The sequence below is a fragment of the Saccostrea echinata genome, unplaced genomic scaffold (genome assembly GCF_033153115.1).
Source record: "Saccostrea echinata isolate AGI-Se365-2 ecotype Australia unplaced genomic scaffold, CSIRO_AGI_Sech_v1 ptg000009l, whole genome shotgun sequence".
Classification (NCBI taxonomy): Eukaryota; Metazoa; Mollusca; class Bivalvia; order Ostreida; family Ostreidae; genus Saccostrea; species Saccostrea echinata.
Window position 1 is genome coordinate 14,506,769 of NW_026889758.1, and position 15,077 is coordinate 14,521,845.

Sequence of the window (15,077 nt, forward strand, 5' to 3'; positions counted from 1 at the left end):
GGGTCATTCTCGAAAACTCATTTAAACAATACAAGTTATGAGCAGAGCCAAGACACACCTCTGAAAATAGAGGTAGGATCAGGTGCCATGGAGGATTAAGCATCTCGTCAGCCAGTGCTCCTTTTATTGTTCAAATAACATCCAAAATACCAATGCTTAGATAGTTTAAAATTCAGCTAGTATTCATATTTCATGATTTCTTACATGTATATTGCATTCTTCTAGTATTTTATTTATACTGGCAAAAATTATTTCTTGAGCTCTTTTCATATTTTCCTTCATTCCTTAAGAAGTGTTTCATTTTAAGAAACAAAACAATAAATATTGCACTTTAACATCTTTTACTGAAAACAAGCATTAAAACATTAACAACTAAGTAACATTTCATCTTTCTGTATTCATTTAACATTTACAGAAAGGTATATCCTGTCTCTGTTTATACAGAATCGTAGCTGCCCATTTCCTTTTCTGTCTCACTGTTTAGATTACCGGTACACAAATACAACATTTTCACACTTATCTGACACTGTACCATTTTGAATTATCCCCAGTATTTATTAATGACCATGTGTCCATTCTGGAGATACCTTGATGTATAATTCTGATCAGACTAGCTTTGTTGTTCCCATATGAAGCTCTATAACTCCTTCTACAGGAAATCACTAGGTTTGAGCTTGCTCTCTTTGACCCAGGCAGGAGTGGGTATCTGTTTCTCAGCTATAGCTTTCCTGTATCTCTGCTGAGCTTCCAGCCATCGTTTACTTTTATTTCCTTCCCCAACGTCATCCAAAGAACTGGAACACACAGCTTCAGATCCTAGGCCTGCCTTTTGATTCATTCGGAAGCTCACACAAACCTACAAATCAACATTAAGTGATCTTGATAAAATTGTTCATCTATGAATTTTAATGCGGCAATGAAAAAAATTAATGTGGTGCATTTACACAGTAAAAAAGCTCACAGAGAACCCTGTAGTAGTTTTGTCAGATTGTAGGCTTTCTTAAAGAAAATCTCATTTATTTCACATTTCTACCAAAAACATAGCTAATGTATTTTTACTGCAATGTGTTAAGACATCATTGATATATCTTAAAATTGTTTACTAATTTTCGTCATGGAAATTTGTCAAATACACACATAGCAAAATGCTTCCTCTGTGTTGTCAAGTCTATGTTATAAATAAACAGGGTTATTGCATACATGTATTAAAATGATTAAAGATACAAAGTAAAATGAAATAAATCTATATTTACAGGACTCTGTGTAGATAAGTGTATATTTTATGAATCTGTAAATAAGTGTATATTTTCAGGGTTCCATGTGAATAATCTGTTACAGGCTTTTGTGTACTATATACTGTAAGTTTACAGGATTTTACAGAGTGTGTTACATTTTGTGTACAATGTATAAAATGTAAGTTTACAGGATTTTACTGTGTGTTACATTGTGTACAATGTCTATACAGTAAGTTTACAGGACTTTACAGAGTGTTACATTTTGTGTACAATGTCTATACTGTAAGTTTACAGGATTTTACAGTGTTGCATATTGTGTGCAATGTATATACTGTAAGTTTACAAAATTCTACAGAGTGTGTTACATTTTGTGTACTATGTCTTTACTGTAAATTTACAGGATTCTACAGTGTGTAACCTTTGTGTGCAATGTATATACTGTAAATTTACAGGATTCTACAGTGATATGTTTTGTGTGCAATGTATATACTGTAAGCTTTCAGGATTCTACAGTGTCACATTTTTTTTATTCAATGTATATACTGCAAGCTTACAGGATTGTGTGTGTTGCATTTTATGTACAATGTACATACTGTAAAATTACAGGATTCGACAGTGTGTTACAGTATACTTACAGGATCCTGAATACCACTGTTGTCCTTTCCTAAACTTTCTCCTTCACTCCAACCCATCTTTTTTAGAAGTTTATGTCCTACATTGTTCTCTGTGATGGGTCTAAGTAATAAACAAGAGCAGGTTTTAAAATTGGCAATAGTCAGTTAACAACTAAAAACATTTAAAAACAACTTGTGCCAGCAGTTTATCTACAACTTATACCAATAATGAAAAATTCTTCAAGCAAGACATATGAAATCTAATTTCACCAGAGAATCCAGAAATGGGGAGGGATATTTTTCTTGTTAAAGACTGGGCGGCTGTGATGTAGGACTGTTTTGTAAGTCTGCCCTTGAATTATTCTCTGGTTTTAAACAGCAAACCAATACTAGTATGTGACATCCAACCAAAGTTTACTTTTCAAATGGTTGGATTAGAGTGGGGTATTACAGTGATTGCTAGTTGCTACCGAGATGGAAAATTCATCAAGTAAATTGACACCTCCCCATGAAAAAAAAAATATACCAAAGGCACATCCTGGCTGAAATTCCTACCCTCTGGGGACCTTCCACTGGGTTTTTTCCTAAATTATATTCAAGACTTGTGCCTTGTCCACCCTATACAAATCATCACTGCTCTTTAATTGTTTTACCTGTGAAAAAATGATGGTGCCTCATCGACCTGATAAGGATTGTCATTGGCCTTTGTTTGTTTTACCTGTGAACAGATGATGGTGCCTCATCCACCTGATAAGTATTGCCATTGCCCTTTGTTTGTTTTACCTGTGAACAGATGATGGTGCCTTGCACACCTGATAGGTATGGTCATTGCCCTTTGTTTGTTTTACCTGTGAACAAATGATGGGGCCTCATCAACCTGATAGGCATGTTCATTGCCCTTTGTTTTACCTGTGAACAGATGATGGTGCCTCATCCACCTGACAGAGATTGTCATTGCCCTTTGTTTGTTTTACCTGTGAACAGATGATGGTGCTTCATCCACCTGATAAGGATTGTCACTGCCTTTTGTTTTTCTCCTTTCTTCAGCTCTGTCCTGGTAGTTTGGATTCTTTATAACTTCATTGTTATCTATGTATGCAGTATTCTGGAAACAGAATGGAACATATTTGCCTGAATTGTCATTTTATGGGCAAAGAGTTTACACATGACTGGCACTTCAATTTCTGGAAGGTAATGTGATCTGTGGACTTGAGAATTTTTACTAGATTTGTCCTATGAAGAATACCAACTGTAAGGAGGTATCAAGACATGGTACATTTCAAATACTAGACAAAAGTATCCATCAAGTCCCCAAGTCATTAAGTTTCACTGTACATCATATGTGATAAGCTGGAAACAGGCTATTTCTGGGTCATTGAAGTGTAAAAGTTACATCCAATGCAGGATCCAAAGCATGCATCAGCCATACATATTTAACAAGAGACCCAAGGGCCTTAATGGTCACCTGAGTATATTACAACATTGTAAAGGATCCAAAAAAGTATTAAAGTGGAGGTACTGTGAACGAGCTCACAAAATAATACCCCCCCCCCCCCCCCACTACAATTTTTTCTTTAAAGTGCTCATTCAAATTTTGTAAATGTGACCTTGAACTTGCCAAAAAGACGTTGGTTAAAAAATTACTCATACTCTCGTCATAGGTAATTTTTGTGAAATATGGACATCCAATGTTTCTCCATTAGAAAATATAGACCTGTCATGAATTTTACACTTTCTATACCATTGACCTTGAATTTGCCACAATGAACTTGGGTCTTGGTTATGACACACTCAGGTCATACACAATCTTTGTACCAAGCGTGAGCTTCAAATGATTCTCCATTACAAAGTTATAGCATAAACAAGAATTTTATACTTTTTCTGCCATTCACCCTGAACTTCCTGGAATGACACTGGTCAAAATTATGATACACTCTATTACAAAGTTATAGCCTAGACAAAAATACTTAACTTTTTCTGTCAGTGACGGAACTTGCCACAATGACCTTACATCAAGGTCATGACATACTCTGGGGTCAAAGACAATCTCTGTACCAAGTATGAGCTTCCAATGATTCTCCATTAAAAAGATATAGCCCGGTTAAGATTGCACAGACAGACGTATATGATTCCTATATACCCCAATTAACTGTACTTGCCCCCACTTGTCATTATCACCATTCTGACTAAACAAATCAATAATGCCTGAGCATTATTACAAACTCTATCTCATTCCCTCTCACAAGGGCCTCTTGTTTTTTTGAAGAACATTTGATGTACAAAGATAAGTCATTTTTGTCTCTTTTTTTATCTATTATTTACAACTCTATCCAACCATTAAAAACTATGAAAGTATTTTTTTTTTTTTATAAATGATCAAAATTCTTGTACAATTAATTCTCTTATTCAATTGAGCTTTCAATTACATTATTTACAGTGATTAATTATCATAGGTGAATAGCAAAAGGGAATAACTTCTCTCAGTAGACTAAAAATTAACAGAACCTCACCCTAGCACCAGAGGGTCTAGACCCAGGGGCCTCAAAAATTGACAATTTTGAAAGAGGTATTCTTGCTCATCATAACCATGAACTAAGTATGTTTGCTAAATATTCAAGGGCAGAAAAGAAGATTTTTAAAGAAATAATGCATTTTCATGATATTTTCAACAGAACCCCATCCTAACACCAAAACCCCTGATCCAGGGCTATGAATTTCATAATTTTGAAAGAAGCATCCTTTCTCATCATAACTATGTAATTTATTTGTTTGCTAAATATCCAGGGACAGAAAAGAAGATATTCAAAGAATTTATGCATTTTCAATATCTGATCTCTAGAGTGCTGTCCTAACCAAAACCCCTGACGTAGGGGCCATGAAATTCACAAATTTGAAAGAGGCATTCTTGCTCATCATAACCATGCACATAGATCATCCAGGAGGAGAGAAGATTTTCAAAGAATTCATGCATTTCACTATACACTGTATATCTTTTTGAAGTTCAGTGGTACATAATTTAGATATCAATATATGATTACAGTAAATGATGGATATCAATATATGATTGCTGTATGATGGCAATAGAAAACACATCACTGAGTTTGGTGATCATTTTACCTTTAGTCCATATTTCTTCTTAATTTGATTGAGTTCCTGTCTTGCTTGCTTTTTCTTCTCCTCTTTGGACAAAATTTGAATATCTAAACATCACAAAAAGCAATATAAATCGAGATTAAATTAAGTGTCTCTTTTCATTAAAAATAAAATTTAATTGGTGGTTAAAAACACAAAAAAGATTTTTTTTTTTTAAATGTATTACAAACGGGTCAAAACATAAAACTTGAGCTTCTTATTATAAAACTTATGATTGTCATTTCAAAAAAACATACAATAATTTTGTTATATGATTTTCAGCATTCTCCAGGTACACAATCTAGACAGCCATATTTTATATATATAACTTCTACAAAACAAACATTAAACCTGCTTTCTGAGTTTAATGCTGCTGAAATGTTTTGTTTTGTTTTGTTTTGTTTTGTTTTTTTTACATTTTTAACCTTGACCCACATTTTTAGCTAAAAAAGAAATCCTGACTGGTTTTGACCCAGTTTTAAGACTGTAGAGAATAAGATGTGTATTTGATTCACCTTTTGTTTGCTGAGCTTGAAATGCGGCCTTAACCTGACCCGGTTCACACTCATCACAAGTCTCACTACCAGGGTGGATGTGTAACAGAAACCTGGTACAGCCAATCTGTAGAGAATCCCCATGATTGACAGGAAGGAAAGTGCTGCTACATTTTGACTACAAGTACACAAAGATACAGATTACAGAGATACCAGAAATCTGTGATATGACTGTAGTACACAAAGATACAGATTACAGAGATACTAGATGTCTGTGATAAGACTGTAGTACACAAAGACACAGATTACAGAGATACTATTCTCTATTGGACTCTTGGAGAAACAATGCAATACTTAGTATTGTGATAAGCTCATGCTTATCTAACCTACTGTAAGTTGCTTTCTTGCAGCAAAGTCTAGGAAGCTCTCAATCATGCGAGATTACTGGGGCATAACAAATGACAATAAAATGATTCACACAACCAGTATATTAAATGTACAATATATTGCTGAGGGATGCCCTTCAGATAGGATGTTGTCTAATTCAAATGTTTAGAGTATTTTATCGACTTCCAAAAGTAATGATTATCAGAAGGAAATGGTTGAATTTAAATAGAAGAGTCAGCTTTGTGGAAAGTATCAACAAAAATGTAACACAAAAGGACTAGCTCCTCTTGTTTTAATTGCATGATTCACTGAATATTCAGCAAGATATCTCACTAGGACTTCTTAATAAGTCTACTAGATGTATTCAAGAGCACATTATTCCCAGCTAACGGATGTTTCCTACCTTCATTGTGAAAGAGTTCTGTTAAGCAATCGCAATATATATATATATATATATATACATATATATATATATATATATATATATATATATATATATATATATATATATATATATCAGCCAATTTCACATCCAAGTCTGTATTTACACACTTATTCATCAACATACACAATCAGGGGTAATAGAAACACCTGACTACTACAATGTCCAGAATTATAATGTCAGACTTACCTCTGATATTCTTTCTTCATTGAGAAATGTCCCATTCTGACTTCCATAATCCATCACGTAGTATCGACCTGTATCAGCCATGTATTTTAGCTGAGCATGTATCTGTAAATTGACAATAAATTGTGAAGGAATCTCTTGGGTGTAGCCTCTAAATATGTAAGATATTTTATAATTTGCTTATGAGGAGCTACATGATGCTATAAAATTTGTTTGAAAGAAGATTTTTAATTAATACTGGAGAACTTTTAATACAAATATCAATTTCCAATATGGTGCATAATTATCAAAACTGGGATATATCAAATTAAAATATCATATAACATTTTACTCAATTTGGAAATAAATAAAACATTTTATTTTAGCCATTTTTTACCCAATGTATTGTAACACACTTAACACTGAGGACTCTTAGGTTCAGTTTCATGTTTAGAAAAGATGTAAAAAAAATTAAACTGTAGTGGTATGTGCTATACAGTAAAACAGTGGTTATCGGCCTGGACAGCTCAGTGCTTAGAGAACCTGTCTACTAATCAGGGGTCTCAGTTTCAATTCCTGGTTTCCTTTCCTGTTCACCTCTGACCAATCTTGTCAAGAGTTTAGACTTCCTCAAAAGCAACACATATCATGTGTATTTGTGACATTAACATATAGCTACAGCAACACCATATACTGTGCATTAAATAGAGGATATTCAATATTTTGTAGTTGGGTAGGGAAGTGATTTCACATGTGGGACAAGATTTTTTTTAATTTTTGTGAGTGTGAAGTACAAGTGAAAATATTGAAAAAATCCTGTCTCAAGGAGAGTGAAATAAATTCCATATTCAACTAACAGATGATGGACACCTTACTATCGCATAAGCTCTTCTGGTCTCTGACCAGTACAACTAATAAACATACAAACTTTGATTTTAAAAAAAAGCCTACTTGAGCAGCTCATTGGTCTAAAATTGTAAAATTAGAACAACTTAGAAACTGAAAACTATTAACTGCATATACATTTTTTTTTAAAAAATCAGATACTACTGAAAACCAGTATAAAATTGAGACCTTGCTGATGTTGATGTCTGGTATGATGATGACATTTCCCAGGTACTTCTCTCTCCCTATGGTGCCTCCATCACAGGTGATGATGAAAAGGGATCCAAAATCCAGATGATCCGAATCTGTCACAATCAGCCGAACACATGGAGGGAAGGAATACGGATCTGATTCAAATTTAAACTTAACTTTACATTTAAGTTCTTTGATACATTTTAATTTTGTATACAGTCAAACCTCGTTATCTTGAACTTGATAGGACCAAGATAACACCTCAAGATATCTGAAGATTCGAGATATCCATTTAAGGGACTGACAAATCACTTCAATATATCCATGGTATTCAAGATAGCAATGCTCGAGATAACGAGATTTGACTGTAATTCAGTTTCCACATGAGCCAAGGTTACAACAGCAAGTACATGCATAAAGATGTAAATCTGATGATGAATTCAAAGAAAAAAATTTCAGTAATTATACTTTTCACAAGCTCAAATGAAATATATTTGCTATGAATTTTTGACGAGTACAATGTAAATGTATCTTGGTCTATCAGAAGCATATTGGCCATTCTGATTAAATACTTGCTACTGTAAACCAACTTTCATTCTTGTGTGAGAAATAAGTTTCTTTAACTTTGGAATATTTCTCGGTGCCAACTATTTATTTCATTCTATATTTATTAAGAATAATTCCTCAGTTGCGAAAATTAGGTGTCTTGGATAGATTTTAAACTGACAAATCGCAAATAAAAGTTTCAAGAATAATAGTTGGCTTACACTATTTCATTTTGATAACTAGACAAGCAGTTTCTTAAACCATTCGGAAATAACATAGCCAATCAGAATAGAGAAGCCACATACTGTAAGCTCATACTGCACTTTGATAAAATAAGAAAACTTATTCAGAACAAAGGAAAGGTGAGTGCTAGTTTGCAGGTAAGGGTAATTCCAAAAAAGAAGATCCAAAATCTGAGAAGTGTGCATCACATGGGTGGATAACAAAAAAATTTATGAGAAGAAAAATCCAATAAATATTTTCATCAAGCAGCAAAGGACACATTGATTAAATGAGTTACATTTCTTTTTCTGAAATGTGTACATGTGAATGAAAGTCCTTATTTGGTCCTAGTCTTAGCATACTTATTTATGTACTTATACAGTTTAAATCTACGTACAAAATTTTAATACTTTTGCACAGATATATTATAAAAACTGTAAACACCTTGATCCTCCCCTTGCTCCTGGATCATCTCCTTATCCTCCTCTGAGCTTGCATCACTCTCCTCTGAGCTTTCTGTCAATTCCCCTGACTCGAGCTCAGAGTCGTTTGTACAAACAGACCAACTATCCTCTCCATCAGACCTTTCATCAGATGTCCCTTTTAGATTCAAAGTTTCATTCTTATCACATAACACAACAGGCTGAGAACTCCTAACAGTTTCTAGAGTGGAACAATGTGTATCAACAGAAGCAGGACATTTGAGAGTTGAATCATCCTCCATTGATTGTGAGCCTTCCTTTACACAGCTTTCTTCCATGCTGGTTCCTGTGCCTAAATCAGTGGTATTGGATTGCTTACAATCATCACCATTCTCATGCTTCACTTTAATCACAAAATCAAAATCGACAGCGTTTTGTGTATCATCACTAAGGTTTCCCTGGTACAGTGTTTCCTCCTGAAGGCTATGTATTTTACAATCTGTTTTTCCACAGTCCTTACATACAGGTGAAGTCACACAGTCTGTTGGTTCTTTATGTTTGTTTACTTTTGTGACATCTTTCTTGCTGAGTTCACTGCTTGTGGTGGCAGTGCTGCTAATGGAGCCCTGAGAGGAGTTCACCTGGGAACTACTTGAGCAAGTTTTTGTCACAATACTTGAGTCTGAAATCAGGAGAAAGGAATTTGTACTTGTTTCCTCCATCTCAATAGAAGATTTGGACAATGAGCACAGCTCATCACAACCAAACACACTGTACCCTGTCTCAATCATCTCTTGTTCCTGCACACTACTAACAGTTGAACAATCTTTTTCTATTCGTTTTATTTTCTCAGAGGATTCAACAACTCTCTCTATTTTTTTACATGGTTCACAACCACTCTGTCTGCTTTCATCCTCAAATGCCCTTTTCATCTGCCTTATTTTTTCTCTTCTCTGTTTTCTATTCAGTCCCTGAAGTTCAGCTTTATCAATCTGAAATTTACTTTCCAATTCAGTGTCTTCTGCAACATCCATGTTGGAATCACCAGCACCTGCATCACTTCCTGTGGGGTATTTCACCAGGTTTTCCATCTCTGTTAAAATTTCCCCCTCCTCTTCTTCCATCTCTGCTTCTTGTTTTCCTACATGACTTTCCTGAGCTTTTATTAGTTCACCACTGACTTTATCAACTAACTCAGACTTCTCGTTATTGTCCACCTTTTGAGCTTTGGGATTCTTTTCCTACAACAAAAACCAAATACGACAAAAAGGTATAATATATTTACCTTTCACTTGAATATTCTGCAAGGCATTCGTAACACTGTCTATAGTACTGTCTGCTTGATTTTCAGCCAAATCTTGGGCCTAATCAAAATAAAGGGACTGTAATCTTATTTGTCACAATTAACAGAAAATAATTATTTGACTTAAATTGTTGATTTTGAAGGCAGTTAAAATTTAGGTAAATGAGATACATTTTAATATTTTAAGTATTTCACATTACATTCCATGTTGTAAACCCAATGTCCTTAAAAGAAATTCAAGTACCGTACATTTACCCTTGAATTAGGCAGTCATGCAAAGAATTCCCAAAATTTATATAGTAAATAAGTATAAACAAAATATTAGAAGCAAATTGGGAACAAAGAAATATTAAAGATTTCAGTTTCAAAGATCTCTTCAGTATAATCTGTTATTTTTAATTAAAACATAAAAAATTTAATTAAAATACTCTTGCCATCAGATAAGTTTATTGCATCAATATTTAAACTTCAATCTTAACATGAAAGAACTACAGTTGAACTTTGGTTTCTCAAACACCGATATCTCGAATACCATGTCGAAATGATCTGGAAGTCCCAACCCCTTTTTCTTCAAGTATTTTACCCTGGATATCTTGAAACCTTGGATATCTCAAAGTTTTTTTCTTGGTCCTATTGAGTTCGAGATAATGAGGTTTGACTGTATTAATTTAATGTCTTAATTTAAGAACTACTGGAAAATCACTAAATTTTTCTGCAAGAGGGAATTTTCTTCAAGCAATCAAAAAAGAAGTTTAAAATATATTCCACTACTTAGATATTTGATCTAATCTTAGATTTTTTATCTAGATATAGTTTAAAACTTTATTTGGAAAATGTAATACAAGCCTTATGTTCTATTTTTTTTTTTTTTTGCAGTCTACAAAACAAAAGCTACTTAAACAGATTATGAAAAATTTGTCCATTACATATGTATGTCTATGTACATGTGCTAGAATATTAATCTAAAACTGAAAATAAAAAAATAAAAAACAAGTTTATATACAGTATAAGCAGAATTTTTAGCGAGGATTTAATTTTGGCATCATTAGTGAGGGTTTCGAGGTCACTAAATTGAACGCCGCTGAAAATTCATTCCATATCAGTTGTTATAGATAACTTTCTTGAAATTATAAAAAATCACTAAAATGACTTCTCGCTAAAAATATATACCTGTTTTGATGGATAAATCTCTAAATTTGCATCTCACTAAAAATTTTATTTATACGGTATTTGGTATTAAATTTGAAGACCTTTTTAGCTTTCTTTTTGCGCTTTTTATTTTTCTTGCTTGGAGTGAATGTTGTGTTACTTGGGTCTCGATAATCTTGGAAGGAGTCCCCATAATTCTGGGCATCAGTTTCTTGATAGTCCTCATAGCTTCCAGTGGTCGTGTCTCCTTGATAGCTGTCAGGGACTTCATAAGCTGGATAATGTGCAGAGGTTGTGTCCCCTTGATAGCTGCCAGAGACTGTATATGCTGGATAATGTGAAGAGGTTGTATCCTCATGAGACTGCTGTACATAGGATGTGTCTACTTGGGAATGGAAGATGTAGGTCCCAGAGACTGAATCATATGTGTAATATGTACCTGTGTTGGAATCATAATGCAGGGCTGTTTCCTATTGAAGAGATGATTTAGAATCAACGATGATCAATGAGTTAATCAAAATATTACTTTGAAATACATTCAATTAAAATATTTTTCTATAATTACAATTGTATACATTAATGTTTATTTAAGTTTCAATTTTTATTTAAAGTATGGTCTATACCAAATATTTCGATTCTTAAAAAGACAGCTAGCTAGGAAATAAAAAACAGCAATCTCTGAAAAGTCACAGAGTTCACCCTTTTTGTCATAAAATAATTTCAAAAAGAAGCTCTAAATGACTGGTTGCTAGCATTACACTTAGAACAACTTGCTTCTTGTCTAATTTTAAAATTTTGGGTTTTTTTGCCCACTAGTCCTGAGTTCTTAACGGATTAGGAACCATGAAATTTACCCGGTACAAGCATTTGTTTCCTTACAAAGTGTCTATATCAAAATTGGTATAAGAAAAGAAGTCTAAGAAGTGATTCAGACATACAAAAAATGGACTATAATACTTATTCCCTTCTATTCACATAGAAATGAATTCATCTTGGTTCAAAACTTATAAGCAATCATGTAAGAGTAAAGTTCTGTCTGATGAAATATACAGAATTGTACATTTGTGAAAAAAAAAAACCCCAAATACTTCTGTCAGAGCATGGTCTAAAAAAATTCACTGTAGATGTGACCAACTTACAGGATTGTAATAGTTGCCACTGTTTTGTCCTAGTACAGACCAGAAGCCTGGTATTAGTAACTGACTTACAGGATTGTAATAGTAGCCACTGTTTTTGTCATATTACAGACAAGAAGCCTCATATTAGTTAATGACTTATAGGATTGTAATAGTAGCCACTGTTTTTGTCATAGTACCGGGGTACAGACCAGAAGTCTCATATTAGTAACTGACTTACAGGATTGTAAAAGTAGCCACTGTTTTTGACCTAGTACAGACCAGAAGTCTAGTATTAGTAACTGACTTACAGGATTGTAAAAGTAGCCACTGTTTTTGTCATAGTACAGACCAGAAGCCTGGTATTAGTTACTGACTTACAGGATTGTAATAGTAGCCACTGTTTTTGTCATATTACAGACAAGAAGCCTCATATTAGTTAATGACTTATAGGATTGTAATAGTAGCCACTGTTTTTGTCATAGTACCGGGGTACAGACCAGAAGTCTCATATTAGTAACTGACTTACAGGATTGTAAAAGTAGCCACTGTTTTTGACCTAGTACAGACCAGAAGCCTAGTATTAGTAACTGACTTACAGCCACTGTTTTTGTCATAGTACAGACAAGAAGCCTGGTATTAGTTACTGACTTACAGGATTGTAATAGTAACCACTGTTTTTGTCGTAGAATAGACCAGAAGCCTAGTATTAGTAACAGACTTATAGGATTGTAATAGTAGCCACTGTTTTTGTCGTAGTACAGACCAGAAGCCTCATATTAGTAACTGACTTACAGAATTGTAATAGTAACCACTGTTTTTGTCACAGTACAGACCAGAAGCCTCATATTAGTAACTGACTTACAGGATTGTAATAGTAGCCACTGTTTTTGTCATAGTACAGACCAGAAGCCTGGTATTAGTAACTGACTTACAGGATTGTAATAGTAGCCACTGTTTTTGTCATAGTACAGATCAGAAGCCTCATATTAGTAACTGACTTACAGGATTGTAATAGTAGGTACTGTTTTTGTCTTAGTACAGACCAGAAGCCTGGTATTAGTAACTGACTTACAGGATTGTAATAGTAGCCACTGTTTTTGTCGTAGTACAGACCAGAAGCCTCATCATAAACATATCCTGTCTCTTCCACTGCTTCCTCTGCTGCTTGTTTTAATTCCTCAGCAATAGACAGACTGTTTCCTATACCATCTTCATCCTGAAAATTTTACGCCACCAGTTACTTACCCTTCAAACTCAAATGTTTTGATCCACTTTTTTTTAATAAACTTGAATTATATTTTAGTATTACTTTGCATTTAGCAAGTCAGATGTTGTAGCAGTATAAGAAATGCAAACATACATGTAACGGTTTAGCTGTTTCTTTCAGATGATTACCAAGTGCCTAAATGTGTAAGAAAACATAAAAGTAAAATATATATTTTCAAAATAACACAATCATAACCAATTGTAAGTAAAATAATGATTATTTTTTTTACAAGTAATAGCACTGATTCACAAGCCTTTTTGTTACAAATCACATCAGTGCATGAAGTGCTTAATCACTTTGTGAACTTGTACATGATGTACCACAAATAACTGGTAAAAATGCTTGATAAGTCATATTTTATAACTTGCGCCACTTTCACCAACCTGTTTATTGTCTTCACTTTTGATCTTTTCCTCTTTCAAACAAAGACTGCTTTTATAATCTGTTGAAAGAAATGAACAAGTCACACGTAAAAATTTAATTGCAATATAATATGGTATGATTGTATCATTTATGCAAGATTGATCAACATATTAAAGTTACTTGGAAATAAACATATTTAATTAAGTTCAACATGATCACTCATTTGCAAAATTTAGGGTCACAAGCACCCTCTAAAACCTTATTGCATATAAATATATATGTTACAGAGATTATGAAAATAATAATGTAACAGATCCATTCCCTATTTTGAATCCAAACACAGTGAAATCCGAAGTATAACTAAGTAAGAGGAAATAAAAGCTAGGGATTCTACTTTACAAAGGGATCTTACCGTTTGTTTCACTAGTTAACTGCACTTGTGTCCCAACGTCCGACTTATTTTTGGATTTACTTCTAATTTCGTGAAGTTCTGCACTAAGCCAATGGATCTGTTTTCTCAAGTCTTCATTATAATCGTTAGCTTTTGTAAGTTGTCTTTGGGTCCTCTCCAATTTTTTCTGGGTCTCAATGAAAGCATTCTCTAACTTCTGACACTGTTGACAACCGTCTGCTGCCTGCGATTTGTACTGCACTATCGGCGACTCATCTGATGTAACTGCATCTTTTCTTGCTTCGTACTCTGATTTTGCAATACCTTGGTTCATTAATCGAAACATAATGTTATAAATTCAAGGAGTACGCTGCTGCGCCGTATTGCCCAAAGATGTCATCTTTTAGCAAATTAACTTCAACTTTTGCTTTCACCAACCGCCATCATGTTTTTTATTCCTGGATTTCCGAACCCGATTAAAAAAAATACCAAATAAGTAGAAAAAATGTATCGAAAAAGAAGAAGACCTATCATAATTATGGTGTGATTCTTGCTATTTTACCATACATCTATATTTTTATTAACTTTCAACAAAACCATTAGGGGACGACCATTTGAATCTGAAAAGGGGGGGGGGGGGGGGGGCTTGCAGATTTTGGAAATAAATAATCTGTCCTAACACCCCACCCCACCCTCTCACGAAATAGAGTTTTGGAGTTTGGACATTTTCTTTCTTTCTTTTTTTTTATT

At 33.9% G+C, this 15,077-nt stretch overlaps 1 protein-coding gene across 1 annotated transcript in view; it reads right to left on the minus strand.

The window, feature by feature from the left end:
• Positions 1-331: 331 nt before the first annotated feature.
• The window catches only part of LOC133181844 (uncharacterized), a 32,189-nt gene continuing 17,443 nt past the window's right edge, over positions 332-15,077 (minus strand). Inside the window, exons 8-18 of the mRNA XM_061316470.1 lie at positions 15,052-15,060; positions 13,379-13,522; positions 11,290-11,658; positions 8,759-9,977; positions 7,544-7,701; positions 6,494-6,595; positions 5,497-5,653; positions 4,967-5,049; positions 2,824-2,954; positions 1,871-1,970; positions 332-856 (exon numbers count right to left, since the gene is read on the minus strand). Coding sequence (XP_061172454.1) covers positions 650-856; positions 1,871-1,970; positions 2,824-2,954; positions 4,967-5,049; positions 5,497-5,653; positions 6,494-6,595; positions 7,544-7,701; positions 8,759-9,977; positions 11,290-11,658; positions 13,379-13,522; positions 15,052-15,060 — 2,679 coding nt within the window. The 3' untranslated portion in view covers positions 332-649. The remainder of the gene's footprint in view (positions 857-1,870; positions 1,971-2,823; positions 2,955-4,966; positions 5,050-5,496; positions 5,654-6,493; positions 6,596-7,543; positions 7,702-8,758; positions 9,978-11,289; positions 11,659-13,378; positions 13,523-15,051; positions 15,061-15,077) is intronic.